This window comes from Anolis sagrei, chromosome 2 (assembly GCF_037176765.1).
Source record: "Anolis sagrei isolate rAnoSag1 chromosome 2, rAnoSag1.mat, whole genome shotgun sequence".
Lineage (NCBI taxonomy): Eukaryota > Metazoa > Chordata > Lepidosauria > Squamata > Dactyloidae > Anolis > Anolis sagrei.
Genome location: NC_090022.1, coordinates 71,160,490 through 71,175,795, shown reverse-complemented (window position 1 = coordinate 71,175,795; position 15,306 = coordinate 71,160,490). Strand labels below are relative to the sequence as shown.

Here is a 15,306-nt window from a genome sequence, read left to right as displayed (position 1 = left end):
AAGTTCAAAGTGGGCTTTATACAGCTATGTGGAAAGGGCCTAAGGCTGAATGGGACTCATGTATCATGTGGACATCATGGAGTCCATTCACCCATACCCCAACTCATTTGGCCTGTGTACATGGGCCCTTATACTAAGACTAGTGAAATACCTGGGGGGGGGGAAAACCCTGTAATTTTGAGAGTGAGATACACACACTACTGCATGTTTTTAGATGAGCATTACAGTTTCCTTATGAAGAACAGGAGTTGTAATGTTCCTGAAGCCTCCAAGAAGAGGAAAAATGTTGAATGATGGATAGCAGTAAGAACCCAAGATTCTTTGGTCATGCTGTGCCAGATGTTGCAGTTATCTGAAATATCGGACACTGTCATTATTATACAGGCCATCGATCTAAGTGTGCCATCAACTGAACCTGGAAACAAAGAGGAATCAAGAAAATGACAGAATCATTAGAGGACATTTTAGACAATGATGAATTGTCTCTTCATTGCTTATGTTGCTTATAGAATCATTTTCAGATAGAGGATGACAAATAAGGTTGCTTAGTAGGATTGTGTGGTGATTGGGCATGGTAAATCAGTGCCAACATTGGCAAAGGGAGTCACATGATCTAGAACAGCTATTCAAAGCAATTTATTCTTCCTCAAGGTACAGCAAAGTCTAGAAGAGCTATGAGGCAACGTGAATATGGAGCGTACATCATACACTTCACTCAGATGTTTAAAGAAATTTCTGTAAAATGTTAATGAGAGTGTAAATAAATTAATTGATTGAATTATGGTGCAGACCTGTGGATGGCAAAGCTGGAGTGTTAAGGAACATCCATGGTTATTTCTCAATAGTAATCAAGTGCCTGTTGCATTTCATGCTCTTTCATGTTTTAGAAACCAAAGTTTCAAAAATACTTCTGCATGTAAAAAATATGGAAATATCAGATGTACAATTTTGATATTCCAAAATAGTACCAAATACTGAAAGGTATGTAAGTACTTTATATGAAAAGTAAAATTTCTCAGTAAATGGGATGTATGATGCCTGGTGTACTAGAAATATGTTGAGTAAGATGAGCTTCTTTAGCACTCTAATGTAGTGCTATCATCCATCCATATCTGTGGGTTAGGCATTTGTGGATTTGATTATTCTTGGATTGCAATATTTCTATCACTACTGCCCTCTACACGAATATAAACAAGTGTTCGCCTTAGGCATTTCTAGGTCATCCAGCACAGTTTTGTAGGTCAGCTTCCAGTAAATGTAGAAATGCTTTGCCATCCACATGTTCTCTCAGGTGAAACCAAAAATAGCTTCATGATTTTTATTTATATTTGTAGTTTTCCACTTTTGCAGATATCATGTGTCTCATGAAAGTTCAAAATTGACTGTGCAAATGTGTTCTTTATCAATATGAAATATATTCCTTTTTAGAAGCAATGTGCCTAACTTATTTAATATCCATGAAAGATAAAATACTGAGATTGAAAGACAAACTGAATGCACACGTCATGCTGAACCACCGTAGAATCATAGAGTCGGAAGTGACCTCGTGGCCCATCCAGTCCAACTCCCTGTCAAGAAGCAGGAATATGAATTATGACTACACAAACAATTGTTTACATAATAAATATCTATTATAATAAAGCTGCATTTTTATTCTTCTGTAATGTAACATTCCAGAATGCACCGATATTTGTCAGCTCTTGTTTGAGCAGGTGACAAAACTGGTGAACTTTGAGGAACTCTGGATAGACCTTGGTGGGCAACACTGGAGTGGGAGGGGGGCAGGTTTCGCTCTGTACCCCCGATGGACTGCATCTGTCCACCAAATTTCTTGAACTCACTAAAAAATTTAAAATTCTGGGTGATATTTCACACCCAACGCTGCAAAACACAGCAGTTTTGCTCCCGCATGTGCCGCATATAGCTTAAAAACCAGCCAGATATCCCCAGAATTGTGCAAACATAACTGAAATTGAAACATTAATTATGTTAATTTGGTTTTTGATTTTGATCTATTTTATCTGTTCTGTGGCAATTTTGATCTATTTAGGCAAGGGGAGACACACTTTGGGGGCCTAAAGGACACATGAGTAACTTTCTCTCCATCCTGTATTGATGTGAAAAACAAACGAATCTGTTTCCAAGCTTTCTTATGAGTATATTTTATCCTTGGGATCTGCAGACCAGGGTACAAGATACAGATTAATAAATATAAACTGAAAAACTTCCAACCCTCTTTGAAGAGACAGGTGTGGGAAAACCATGACTATTTCATGTGTTGAGGGAAAGGCAGCCATACATTGCTTGATATCAGTGTTTCAAGTTCCCTCCTCAACTTTGAGGGGCAAGGAAAGACCTATATTACAAAATGAATTTTACATTATGACTGTTCAATTCTATAACAGTTTTATCATATTCCTCATCAGGAGTTGTGTGGGCTAGGTCTTTGAGATGAATTTAATTTTATAATTCTAGCTTTTTTAAAAAAAATCATTAAAAAATTGTTTTGCAGGACTCATAATTTCTCTTCAGCTTCTTCATGGTGAGATGGAGCAAATTCGAAGAGAGTATCCCATGATATTTAACAGAGGGATAGCTGTTACAAGAAAAATTGGTTTTCCAGATGTCATCATGCCTGGTAAGAAGATGAAGTTCTTGTTCACTTGCTCAAAACGGGTTTTTGCCGGTGATATTACTAAATTGAAGACATTAAAATGATTAAAGTTTTGAAAATATTCTTTATTGTCTGTTTCAGTGTTTAAAGGCAACTTGCCAGAGAGTGTGTAATTTGCAATGATATTAAGTTCAAAAAAATCTTCCTTGTTTAACATCTTCTGTAGTTTTTGTGTAGGACTGATTATATTTGCAGTGATGGTAAGAGGACAGCATAGTACATAGTATCCATAGAGGAATGGCTGGAGCACAGTGGTCTTAAACTGGAGAATTGTTGGTACTACTCTGCTAGAAGGGCAGTGCCTTTTTCTTTCAAGCTGTTATTTGTACTTGCCCCCCCCCCCCTCCATATTTTGTACAACAAGCCAACTGTGTTGGCACTGAATTTTCATTCAGAACTGCTAACACTGGCCAAAACATATTTGGTGCCTCAAATGTTAGACCTGCTCCTGGGTATATTTGACCAGTTGCTTCCAAAAATGGCACCAGTTTTCCCTCATCTAGCTTTTGAGATACAGAACATATGTCATCTACCAGTCACTATCTGGTCGCCTATAGAAAATAATGATAAGCATAGCTAAGAAACTAGAACTGATATGGTCTATCCAATGCAATTTTCTAAATCGGTGCCCAAATAACCCCAGGAGCAGTCCTATGAACTGAGACACTGAGAATGTTTTTGTTGGCTGTGTAATAGGAGAGGCTTCTGTGCCACACCAGAAGTTAGCAACAAAGGTTAAGTGGTGTAGCTTAGGCTGTGTGGCACAAAGCTCAAACCTTCATCAACTAGTTGCCCTTTTCTTTGAATGGAAGGTTAGTTCTGACAAGCACAAAAACTTGAGGAGATGTCAATTAAAGGAAAGTTCTTCTTGATATTCTTGAAACATTTTCTTTTGGTCTTCCTCGGATGTTTGGCAGTAGAGTGAAATAGCTTATACTAGTTGTGAAAACATTTCTGTGAGCTTTAAGGAGCTTTATCATTGCTTTTTGTAAACAGTATCTTCTTCCAGTGCTGCATTGCCAACTGCTTTTGAAAAGAAAGGGATTTTAAGCCTGCTCAGATATGACACGTGTACTTGCTGCAAGTATTGAGAGAGAGTTTCCCTGCCCAATCCTAGGTGGCACTCTGCCCCCCTCCCATATTTCTACACACCATTCTTTCCTTCTCTCACACACACATCCACACTAGTTCCAGCCCTGCTTCAGTACTCCTCCCTTTCCACTCGCTATACTCTTGTGGTCCCTGTGCCCTTTCTCTTCCTTCTGGTGTTCATTAGTTCACAGATAAAAAATCTTTTGCAGTCATCCTTCCACATTCACAGGTTTTACTTTTGTGGATTTAATTATTCGCTGATTTAATTAAAAATATGTTCTCGAGGAATCTCTAGGTCCTTCATTGTGAACCTATCTTCAGCTTCCTTCACTCATGCTATAGGTCTAAGAAATTTCTGTGGAATCTCTCTAGGAATCTCTAGATCTTTCAATATTATTATGTGGTCAGCTTTCAGCTGACGTTGGCCATAGAGCTGTGCTAGAAGACCTAAAAAACTTAGAGAGGTGTTCTCTCAGGCAAAATCAATAGCAATTTCTTTATTTATGGTTTTTCAATTTCATAAGGGTCCTGTGCCCCTAACTACAGTGAATGTGGAGGGCTGACTGTAGTATTAAAGCAGATTGCACTAAGGCAAGTTTTGAAAGAAGCTGTTTTCCAACATGGAACTCATTTGGGAAAATGAAGGTTCTAGGCATGACTACAGATGTTTCTGCAGGGCTATCAAATTGTTCTAACAGTAAATCTTAAAAGGAGGCAGAATGGTTGTTTGGTGGGGTGGGTGACTGGGAAGGAGAGTGAGTTGAGTTTCCATAGAGTCAGGCAGTCAAAAATCTGTAGAAGGGGATTAGAGCAAACACCAACAGGGCTGCATTTGGAAAGGCTCTTTAAAAATGTTGCCATATCGAAAACTTTCCTAACATTGATTTTTCAATGCACAGAGGATCAATTAATATGATATTCATTTACTTGTTTTATGTCTTTCTTTTCCAAACTGTTATGATCATTCTGTTGTTTTAAAAAACAGCAAACAAGAAAGCATATACTGCCTTTCTTCTAAATCGTAGTCAAGACCAGAAGAATCTGCAATCATTTCTGTACACACACTGTGTTTTTGTGGACATTTGTCCTCTGTTTCTATCACATAGCAAATGACTTTGAAAATTGGGGCTCATTAAAATCAACTTCTGATTTGGTATGGGAGTGTACTGGTCAAAAACAGGAGAACCCATTGGATAAGATAAGACTATTTGGATTTGCTCAAAAGACCTCTAGTTCCTGATTCGCATTCTGTGTTTACAGACATACCACAGATCAAGAAACATCTTTTCTATTTTATCCATTGAAAATACTCAATCTTTTATTTTGAATGTCTGATGAAAAATGCATGGATTCATCTTCTAACTGTGATATTTGGTTTTTATTTTTCTTGTCTAAAATTTTGCTGGCTTGTTGTTTACTTTCCCTTCATTCTCTTCCCTTTCTTAATGGCGCAGAGATGAAGATAGTTGGGTGTAAGTTTTTGATTTACTGTGTTCTGTCCATTTATTGCTTGCTGTTTCCCATTTCTACTTCATATTTTTCATTGAATGTTTGAGATTGAAAAAATGATGAATCAATTTGGCAGGGAGAAAATGTGTCACAAAACATTCACCTCAGGTGTTAGATTGCCCTTTCCCCCTCCTATAATGCCTTGTGTATTCTGGCTAAAACTACTCAGATCAGCTCAGAGACTAGTGATGGTCTCAACCTAGTGTTGCCCCTTGTATGCTATATTTCTCGAAGCGGTTACTTAGGGATCATATTCTATAAAAACAGGTTTGCGATAAATGAGCTACTCTGGTATTATTTCTTTTTTTCTCACTCCTCATAGATAAGTAATATATGCCAAGTGCAAGTATATGAATTTTTGTTCTTCTTAACTTTTGTTTTTAGAGCATTTGAAACAGAAAAAAATATTGATTGCACAGGTAATGCAGGAAGGAAACAATGGATAACATATATTACTGTAATATTCAAGCTCTGCATTCAAAGAATTGAGTCAATGAATGTATATGCTTGGGTGAATCATGTCATTTGGAGTAAGGAAGTGAACAGAGACTCAATAACATAACCCATGAGATTATTGCATGACTACTAGAAATTATTCTCTAGTAATATCCTTTCCCCAAAATGGAATGTTTTGTCAAATTCATTAGTAATATGAATAGAGGAATTTCAGTTACAGTGGGGGGAGGGGCACCAGCATGATTTGCGTTTTGACTCCAAGGGGAGACCAGGGTTCAAATCCCTGCTCAGTAATGGGAACCCACTGTGAAACCTTGACTTAGGCTCACCTTCTCAGCCTAATAGGAAGACAAAGAAAAATACTTTAAACAAATCTTGTCAAGAAACCCCATGATAAGTTTACTCCTGGAGTACCATGTGTTGGAAAAGACTTGAAGGCACACAATTGCAATAACAATGGCTGTTCCAAAACATAGTTTTGCATGACAACATCTAGGAAATAACTGTATTCCTAATGGCAGTGCTTCAAGAACACTAAATAGTATGTTTGGCCTCAGTTGAGCAATTAATCCCAGTTGAGTCAATGGGAACTTTTTTGTCAACATTGCTTACAAATGTTGCATTGATTTGAATGTGTTTAATCATTCAATTAGGCCATTGTATTAGGAGACATGGTTGTGAGATCTAGACAGTGAAGAAGCTGTACAGAAGAGAAGCAATTCATTTGAAATGTGGCTCTGCAGGGGAGTTCTGTGATTACTGTGGATTGGAAAAAAGATCAATAAATGGATGCGACAATAAATTAGGTCTACCTACCAAAACAACCAAATTGAAGATACCATACTTTGACCACATAATGGCATGACAAGTCTCATTATGAAAAATGATACTGTTCGATAAAGTGGGAGACAGTAGGAGAAGAGGAAGGTAGCATAATAGGTGGGCTTACTCAAGGAAGTCATAACTCTGGGTTTCTAGATCCTGAACAGGCTATTAAAAACTGAGTGTTTTGGATGTCTCTTATTCATCGAGTTCCCATAAAATGAAGATGAAACTGACTTAACAGTAATTAACAACAATGAATAGACATTGGAAGCAATTCACTGAAGAGCTATACAAAAGAGATGAAAGGATGCTGATATCTTAGACTAGAACCTTTTGAGGAAGAACATACAATTTTGAAAAGGAAAGTGGAAATTGCTCTCAAAGCACTTGAGAGAAATAAACCACCAGGAATAGATGGCATGCCAGTGCTTTTTCAAGCTACATCAAAAGAATCCAAATTCTAACAGAAATTGCCAAGAAATACCGAAAACAAAACAATGGCTCACAACCTGGAAATACTCAATATACATGACTCACTGAAAAGGATGATAATGATGGGGATAATTGAAAGGAGTAAGAGAAAGACAGGTGGATTCACTCAGTCAAAGGAGACATGGCTCTGAGTTTAGAAGTTCTGATCAGGGCTGCTGATAACAGGATTTCCAGGAAGTTTAAGTTCCAATACATTCTCTCCCTCCCCCCCCCCCCCCCCACACACACACACAAATTCAACACAGAGATACACATTCTTATGTAATAGGTACACTGGGACCTACTCTCAAGTAATGGAACACAAGCTGCTTATTTTTTTTTTTAGGAACATTAGACTGTAAATAGCAAAATACCTGTGAGAATTCTATGCAGCAATTCCTGCAGAGTTCACAATTTTTAAACTATTATAGATAACTGGTTTTCAGAGAAATGAATCCTTAGTCATATGGTGTGTTCATTCAGGACAGTTTTCTGTTTTGGAAGAACATAGTCCTTTCCTGGAAAAAATTGGAGGGGACAAAGAATAAGTGTATACAGTGGATATATTTTTAAACAATCAAGATTACAAATACTGTAAAAAGCAAATAAAAATGCTAGACCTTTACTTACTATTCTATAAATTTAATATACAGAGTTACTTTAAATATCATAACAGAAAGCAGTTTTCAGGGAAATACGTGAAATTATAAAATCCAGTTGCCATGGTCATGTCAATAAAGCACAGGTAAAGGATTTTCATTTGCTGTCTCTCTAAGATTGAGTACTTCTAGCTGTTTCTACCAATTTTCAGTTCCAGCACTTTCTGTTTCTAATAAGGCGAACGAATGTGTCAAACACTTCTGATATCAGTGTTTTGAAAATCAACACACTGATCCTTCGCTAATGAGGGAATCTGGCTCCAGTTGGCTTTTATGGAAGTCAGCTTGTATGCTAACTACTGGTCTTGTTCACTTTGTCATTTTAATTTCATGGATTTTATGGGTAAAGAATATGAAGGTTACACTTCGACACAACCGTGTATCTCAGAGGATTCTGCAGTATTCACAGCGTTTTTGCTCATGAGTTGCTATTGCTGCCTCTATGAGATCTGTTGCCCTTAGATGTTTGGCTTTGTTTGTTTTGTTTTTGTTTTGTTTTGTGCCCATGTACATATTCTGACTGTTATTCTATACTCTTTAGATTCTTATGTTCTCTTTTTTCTTTCCTTAGTGAATAAACTTGCCTCATTGCAAGCTCTGTGGATGTCTATTTCAACCAGATTCCTTTTCAAATTGAGTCCTTTCCATACTTGTTTGTTTTGCATTATTGTATTAATCTCTCAACCAGTTCAGAAACCAAAGGCAAATTATAAAATAGATTAAAACAGGTTACAGCTAAAATTAATCAAACAGCAACAAATAATTAAACAAATTATAATATTAAAACAGCACTGAATTAAAAACAGTTTATGTGCTTTAAAACAATTGAATAGGAAGGGAAGAGAACAACATCTATCATTAAAAACACATCCATAACAACCAATAAATGACCAAAAACCTATTTGAATGAAATTATCTTGACCTGCCAGAGAGAAAGGAGAGTAAAGAAGGAGCCAGTGTAACACTGCCACAGCTTGGGAGTAGACAGTGAAAGGCCCTCTTTTGTGTCTTTCCCAAATGTGTCACTAGTGTTAGAAAGGCAAGAGTAAGGACCTCATCACATTAGCAAATACTCCGTTTCTGAGACTGATTGTGGACAGTTTTCAATGGGTCCTATCACATGACATTTTTCTCCATCCTGGTGTTCATCTGTCAGAATCCATCTGCAAAATCTCGCAAAAACGGAGTACTTCCAGATGATATTCTAAATGTAGTACTTGAAATACTATGGAGTTTTCTGTCACAGAAGCACTGTTTTTGTGTGATCGGAAAATCAGTATGCATTCCATCAGCAACTATATAACTTGAAAATTGGGGGGGGGGGTCTGGGAGTATTTTGACTTGGGGCTGTTTATTTCTTTATTTATTTATTTACTGCATTTGTTGACCACCGTTCTCAGCCCTAGGGCGACTCATGGCGGTGTACAACATATAAAAAGACAATTTACAATAAAAGCAATATCACAAACAACAACAACAACATCATCATTATTAATAATACCATTACTCTAAATCATTCATGACGTCTCATCATAGAATCACAATCCAATCTCGTTAACCATATTCCGTTCCGCTCATCATTGCCAATTTGTTGTAGCACTTAGTCAAACGCCTTCTCAAACAACCACGTCTTTAGGCTCTTGCGGAATGTCATAAGGGAGGGCGCCTGTCTGATGTCTACAGGGAGGGTGTTCCACAGCCGGGGGGCCACCACCGAGAAGGCCCTATCCCTCGTCCCCGCCAGGCGTGCCTGTGAGGCAGGCGGGATCGAGAGAAGGGCCTCCCCAGACGATCTCAAGGTCCTCGTGGGCTCATAGGCCGAGATGCGGTCAGACAGGTATTTTGGGCCGGAACTGTTTAGGGCTTTGTAGGCCAACACCAGCACCTTGAATTGGGCCCGGTAGCAGATCGGCAGCCAGTGGAGCTGGGACAACAAGGGCGTTGTGTGCTCCCTGCGTCCCGCTCCTGTTAGTAACATGGCTGCCGCACGCTGGACTAGCTGGAGCTTCCGGGCCGTCTTCAAGGGCAGCCCCACGTAGAGAGCGTTGCAGTAGTCAAGGCGGGATGTGACCAGAGCGTGTACTACCGTGGCCAAGTCAGACTTCCCAAGGTACGGGCGCAGCTGGCGCACGAGCCTGAGCTGTGCGAATGCTCCCCTGGTCACCGCTGAAACCTGGGGGTCCAGGCTCAACGATGAATCCAGGATCACACCCAAGCTGCGAACCTGCGCCTTCAAGGGGAGTGCGACCCCATCCAGCACAGGCTGTAACCCTATACCCTGTTCGGCCTTGCGACTGACCAGGAGTACCTCTGTCTTGTCTGGATTTAATTTCAATTTGTTCGCCCTCATCCAGACCATTACAGCGGCCAGGCACCGGTTCAGGACCTCGACAGCCTCCTTAGTAGCAGGTGGAAAGGAGTGACAGAGTTGGACATCATCTGCGTACAGATGACACCGCACCCCGAAACTCCGGATGATCTCACCCAGCGGCTTCATGTAGATATTAAACAGCATGGGGGATAGTATAGAGACCTGTGGAACCCCACAAGTCAAAGCCTGTGGCGTTGAACAGGTGTCCCCCAATAACACCTTCTGGGTGCGGCCCTCCAGAAATGACCGGAGCCACTGCAGAACAGTGCCCCCGAGGCCCATTTCCGCAAGACGCCCCAGAAGGATACCGTGGTCGACGGTATCGAAGGCCGCTGAGAGGTCCAGGAGCACCAACAGAGACACACTCCCCCTGTCTAGCTCCCGGCGCAGATCATCCACTAAGGTGACCAAGACCGTCTCAGAACCATGTCCCGGTCTGAAACCAGACTGTGCCGAATCCAGATAATCCGTGTCTCTCAAGAATACCTGGAGTTGTGAGGCCACCACGCTTTCCATGACTTTGCCCAAAAAGGGGAGATTGGAAACAGGCCGAAAGTTGTCAAATTTAGTGGGGTCCAGTGATGGTTTTTTCAACAGCGGTTTTATAATAGCTTGTTTTAAGCTTGCTGGAATTTCGCCTTCCCGAAGGGAGGCGTTAACCACCACCGTTATCCACTCAGCCAATCCCTCTGTGGCCTCCTTCAGAAGCCAGGATGGGCAGGGGTCTAGGATGGACGTAGTAGGCCTCATTCCTCCAAGTATCTTGTCCAGATCCTCGGGCTTCACAAATTGAAAAGAATCCATCAAAATAGGACAAGCAGGTGCTCGTGTCACATCCTCAGAGACTGCATTTAACATGGTGTCCAGGCCAGAACGGATCAAAGCGACTTTGTCTGCAAAGAACTGAGCAAATGCTTCGCAGCGCATGGCCGAATTGTCAGGGCTCCCGCCTGAGATGGCGGGAGTTAAAAGACCTCTGACAATCCGGAACAACTCTGCCGGACGGTTCCTTGCAGATGCAATAGTGGCCGCAAAGAAAGTTTTCTTTGCGGCTTTTATTGCCGTGGCATATGCCCTTAGAAAGGACACAAACCGTGTTCGATTTGACTCACTCGGATCCAAACGCCACACGCTCTCTAGTTTCCTCTTCCTTCGCTTCATCACTGCCAGCTCCTCAGTAAACCAAGGGGCTGGTTTAGCTCGGCTACTTGAGAGGGGACGTTCCGGAGCGATCATGTCAATTGCCCTGGCCATCTCTCCATTCCAGAGAGCGACCAAGGCTCCGACAGGGTCACCTACCGAGGTGGCGGGAAAATCCCCAAGAGCCGTCAGGAATCCATTCGGATCCATAAGCCTCCTGGGGTGGACCAACTTAATGGGTCCTCCACCTTTGCAGAGGTTGGGGGGCGCAGTGAGCCTAAATCTGACTAGGAAGTGGTCGGTCCATGGCAACGGAGAGATGGTCAACTCCTCCACACCGCCACCTTGCTCCCATCCCTGGCAGAAAACCAAGTCCAATGTATGTCCAGCACAGTGGGTGGGGCCAGATATTTGTTGGGACAGCCCCATGGTTGCCATGGCAGACATGAAGTCCTGAGCCGCTCCTGTGAGGGTCACCTCGGCATGGATATTGAAGTCTCCCAGCACAAGAAGCCGTTGAGACTCCAACGCCAGGCTCGAGACTACCCCCGCTAGCTCAGGTAGGGGGACTGTAGTGCAGCGAGGTGGACAGTACACTAACAGAATCCCTATTCTGTCCCGGTCACCCACCCTCAGGTGGACGCTTTCAAAATTTGTTGACTGCGGGATGGGACTCCTGGTCAGATGAATGGAATCTCTATAGACCACTGCGACCCCGCCTCCCCACCCTCCGGATCTTGGTTGGTGCTGCACGGAGAAGCCTGGGGGACAAAGCTGGGTTAGATTCACGCCTCCAGCTTCATCCAACCAGGTCTCCGTGATGCACGCCAGATCTGCCCGCTCATCCAGGATTAAATCCTGGATAAAGGTCGTTTTACCGTTGACAGATTTATGATGGAAGCAGCCACCATTTCTTTTTGGGAGGTCATGGGAGAAAAGTCTCCAGGATTAAGGAAATCAGAAATTGCTGCTTTATCTTACTATATTTTAAAAAAATATATAAACCAGATTCTGCACCATTTCTTTATTGAAGCAACAGACTTTTGCTTTTAACTGTTATGCTTCCTCAGAAGGACAGACAGTATTCTCAGAAGCTGCTGTGGCCTCTGCATCACCTTGAGTTCAGCTTCATAAAACTGAAGTAGTAACCTTAGCAGCAGCATCAGTAGATGCAGCAAAGGAGCCATATCCAATTAATCAATCTATCATTTAGGAATCCAATAAGATTAGATTCCTCAGTACTGATGCGATGAGGTTCTAAGTGTTTCCCCAGGATCTCAAAACTAGGATAACCTCTTACAAAAGTGGGTACCAGTGGATAAAAATATTTATTCTGCCTTTCTTCCATTTCTTCCTCCTTTTTTGCTAGCCCAGGAAATTGTTTTAAAAGACAAGCCAAAGAAATAGGTTGTTTCTTCCTATATACCCACACCATCTTCCTCTTTGGTTGTACAAATAGGGAAATGACTCTGAAATGGTAGAGGGCTAGACTTATTCTAGAGAATGAAATAGCAGATCCTCTAATGCTTCTAAAATGCTGTCAGCTTGTATCAATTACAGTAGGAGGATATACATGGTATTCTGTTATGCTTTTCAGCCCATTGGAACATTTTTGTTATCAACATCCCTCCCTTAAATTAAATAGGGATGAAATGGTTATAGATTTTATAGATTGCAATAGTTAAGGCCTAAACAGACTGTTTTTGAAGTACCAAAAGAATTTGGTTTCGGAAAAATAATTATTAAGTTATTTATGTTGTATGAATGTTAGCAATTTTTTCATGCCACCTGGTGAGTTGTGAAAAGTATGTGAAACACTGATAAATATTTCCTTCCAATCTGTCAAACTGATCGAAGTGTGTTATCTACCATGGGTAGATTGATGAAGATCATATTGTGATAAGGGAAGGGGAACAAATTGCTTATAGTACAATGCTTTGCATGTTTGCTCAGTTGTAAATTCAACAGTGTGCAAGTGATTGTAAGGATAGTAGTTACAAACTCTTCCCCAGTTCTTCTTCCCAAGTAGGCTACATAATATCCATGCTATTGTTTCATGTTGAAATACTTTTTCCAGTAATATTTGAATCAGCAGAAGATTGACAGATTGCCATATTTTGCACTTAGTTGCCAATATTCTTGAAGATAATATTATCCATGAAAGCCTTGAGATAAAGGTCCCTATCTTGTCATGACTTATATAAGATCTGTCAGTTAGGTTGGTGTCCAAGAAGATTTTTCATTTATTTGAGTGTGTGTGTGTGTGTGTGTGTGTGGCAGATATATTATTAAAGAGCATTTCCTTTTGAAATTATTGTGCTAGACACTATTTTTCCCTTCAAGGTAATGACTGGACCTATTAGGTAGCAGAACTGATAACTTCTTCAGAGCCTCACTGGTGAGGCTGTTCAGGAGCAGGATCCTTTTAGCTATAATGTCAGCACTGACCCTATTAACAGTGCCCAAGTATCAAGGGAAGGGCAGAAACAATGCAGAAGATGCCTGGCAAATTTTGAAGCAGAACAGTGTCATCAAGTTCAGAAGCCTGGTGCTGCTGCCTGAGTACAGTTCCTTGAGATAAGCCAGCCAATTGTTTGCAGTCTGTATGCAACATAAAGTACAGGGTGGGTGAGCTACAAAAATCAGAGTGAATGCAGTGTATCTTCTCAGGTTGCTTCCCTTCCGTTGGTGGTATATTTTCCATGAGTAAATGAGTGTTTTGGCCTTTTTTTAATTAACCAGATAGCTTAGCAAAGCAAATGGAAATATTACCCAATTTCCTTCCTCTCCCCTTTGTTTCATAAATGATTTCCTTGAACTCAGATTTCATAAAGCATTACTAACAGCCATCTGATTTAATGCACTAGTGTTGAAATGTTCATTTTTATTAACTATTTATTTTATAATTCAAATGGTTTGGATTCCCATCAAAATTGTGAGCAACACATGATTGACCTTCACAGAAACATCACAATTTCTGTTTTGTTTTCTAAAGGTTGTTTCTTTCTTTATATATAGGCGATATACGCAATGACCTGTACCTGACTTTAGAGAAAGGGGACTTTGAAAGAGGTGGGAAAAGTGTCCAGAAGAACATTGAAGTGACTATGTATGTTCTTTATGCAGATGGAGAGATTCTGAAGGTACGCTGTTACATTTCTGTTAAATGTGCCATAGGGTTACTGCCTTTTCAGGTTTTTAAACATTTGAATTCATTAAGAATTTCTGTTCTTATCTCTTGATCACATTATTACCATGGTTGCCTTTATTAATCTTTGCACATTAAATGTAAATTCTGTCATTCCATTAATGCACTCTGATTAAATTTTCTGCTACAGATGATCAACTCTATTTGGTTCTGTGTAAAATCATCCAGAACTAGCACTACTTTTGATATCGAATATTTATTATATATTTATGCTGGTGTCCCATTCTTCTTTCAAGGAGTTCAGGGTCCCATACATGGTTTCTCTTCCTCTCATTCTGTTCTTAGGTCAACCAGTGAGTGTAATGGAATAGTGGAAATTTGAACTTGGATTGTAATCAGATTCTTTCAACTACATAGCATTGCCATTGTACGGAGCTGTACATATCCTTCCCAAAGCATCTCTTCCTACATCAAAGTGCTGTATTGAACAGGACTTTGTGAAAACTGATGTCTCTCTTCCCCCATTTTCAATTGCAAGCATTTTCTGATTATATGTCTCATAGCACAACAGTTTGGACTTAAGGGATCAGCGGAGAGAATGACATTACAACCTTGAAGGCCCTCACTGGCCCTAACAGATATAGCACTAGGGAGGTTTCCCGTGGCTTTTGCTCAATAGCTTACATAAGATGGCTAAACTTTTATGACTGGAAATGCTTTGGGGACATGAACATTTTAAAGCTTCTACATTACCTGTTGTTAAATTTTACATTGCTGTCTCTTAGTCTCTGGAAGGGTGACCCAGAAGCTATTTGGCAGATTTTCTTCTCTGCCTACAAAAACTTCCATACTGGGATATGGAAGCCTCTGCCATCTTTTCAACTTCACTATTCTTGTTCTGCTAGAAATAAACCACAAATGTGAGGCATTTGAAATACAAATAATCTTAGGTTTCACTATA

General features: G+C 40.4%; 1 protein-coding gene across 8 annotated transcripts in view; it reads left to right on the top strand.

Moving 5' to 3' along the window:
- The window catches only part of DOCK3 (dedicator of cytokinesis 3), a 217,072-nt gene that overhangs the window by 111,713 nt on the left and 90,053 nt on the right, over positions 1-15,306 (top strand). For all 8 annotated transcript variants that reach the window (XM_060765806.2, XM_060765801.2, XM_060765804.2 and 5 more), the window contains exons 14-15: positions 2,513-2,638; positions 14,216-14,340. In XM_060765806.2, the coding sequence (XP_060621789.2) occupies positions 2,513-2,638; positions 14,216-14,340 (251 nt within the window). The remainder of the gene's footprint in view (positions 1-2,512; positions 2,639-14,215; positions 14,341-15,306) is intronic.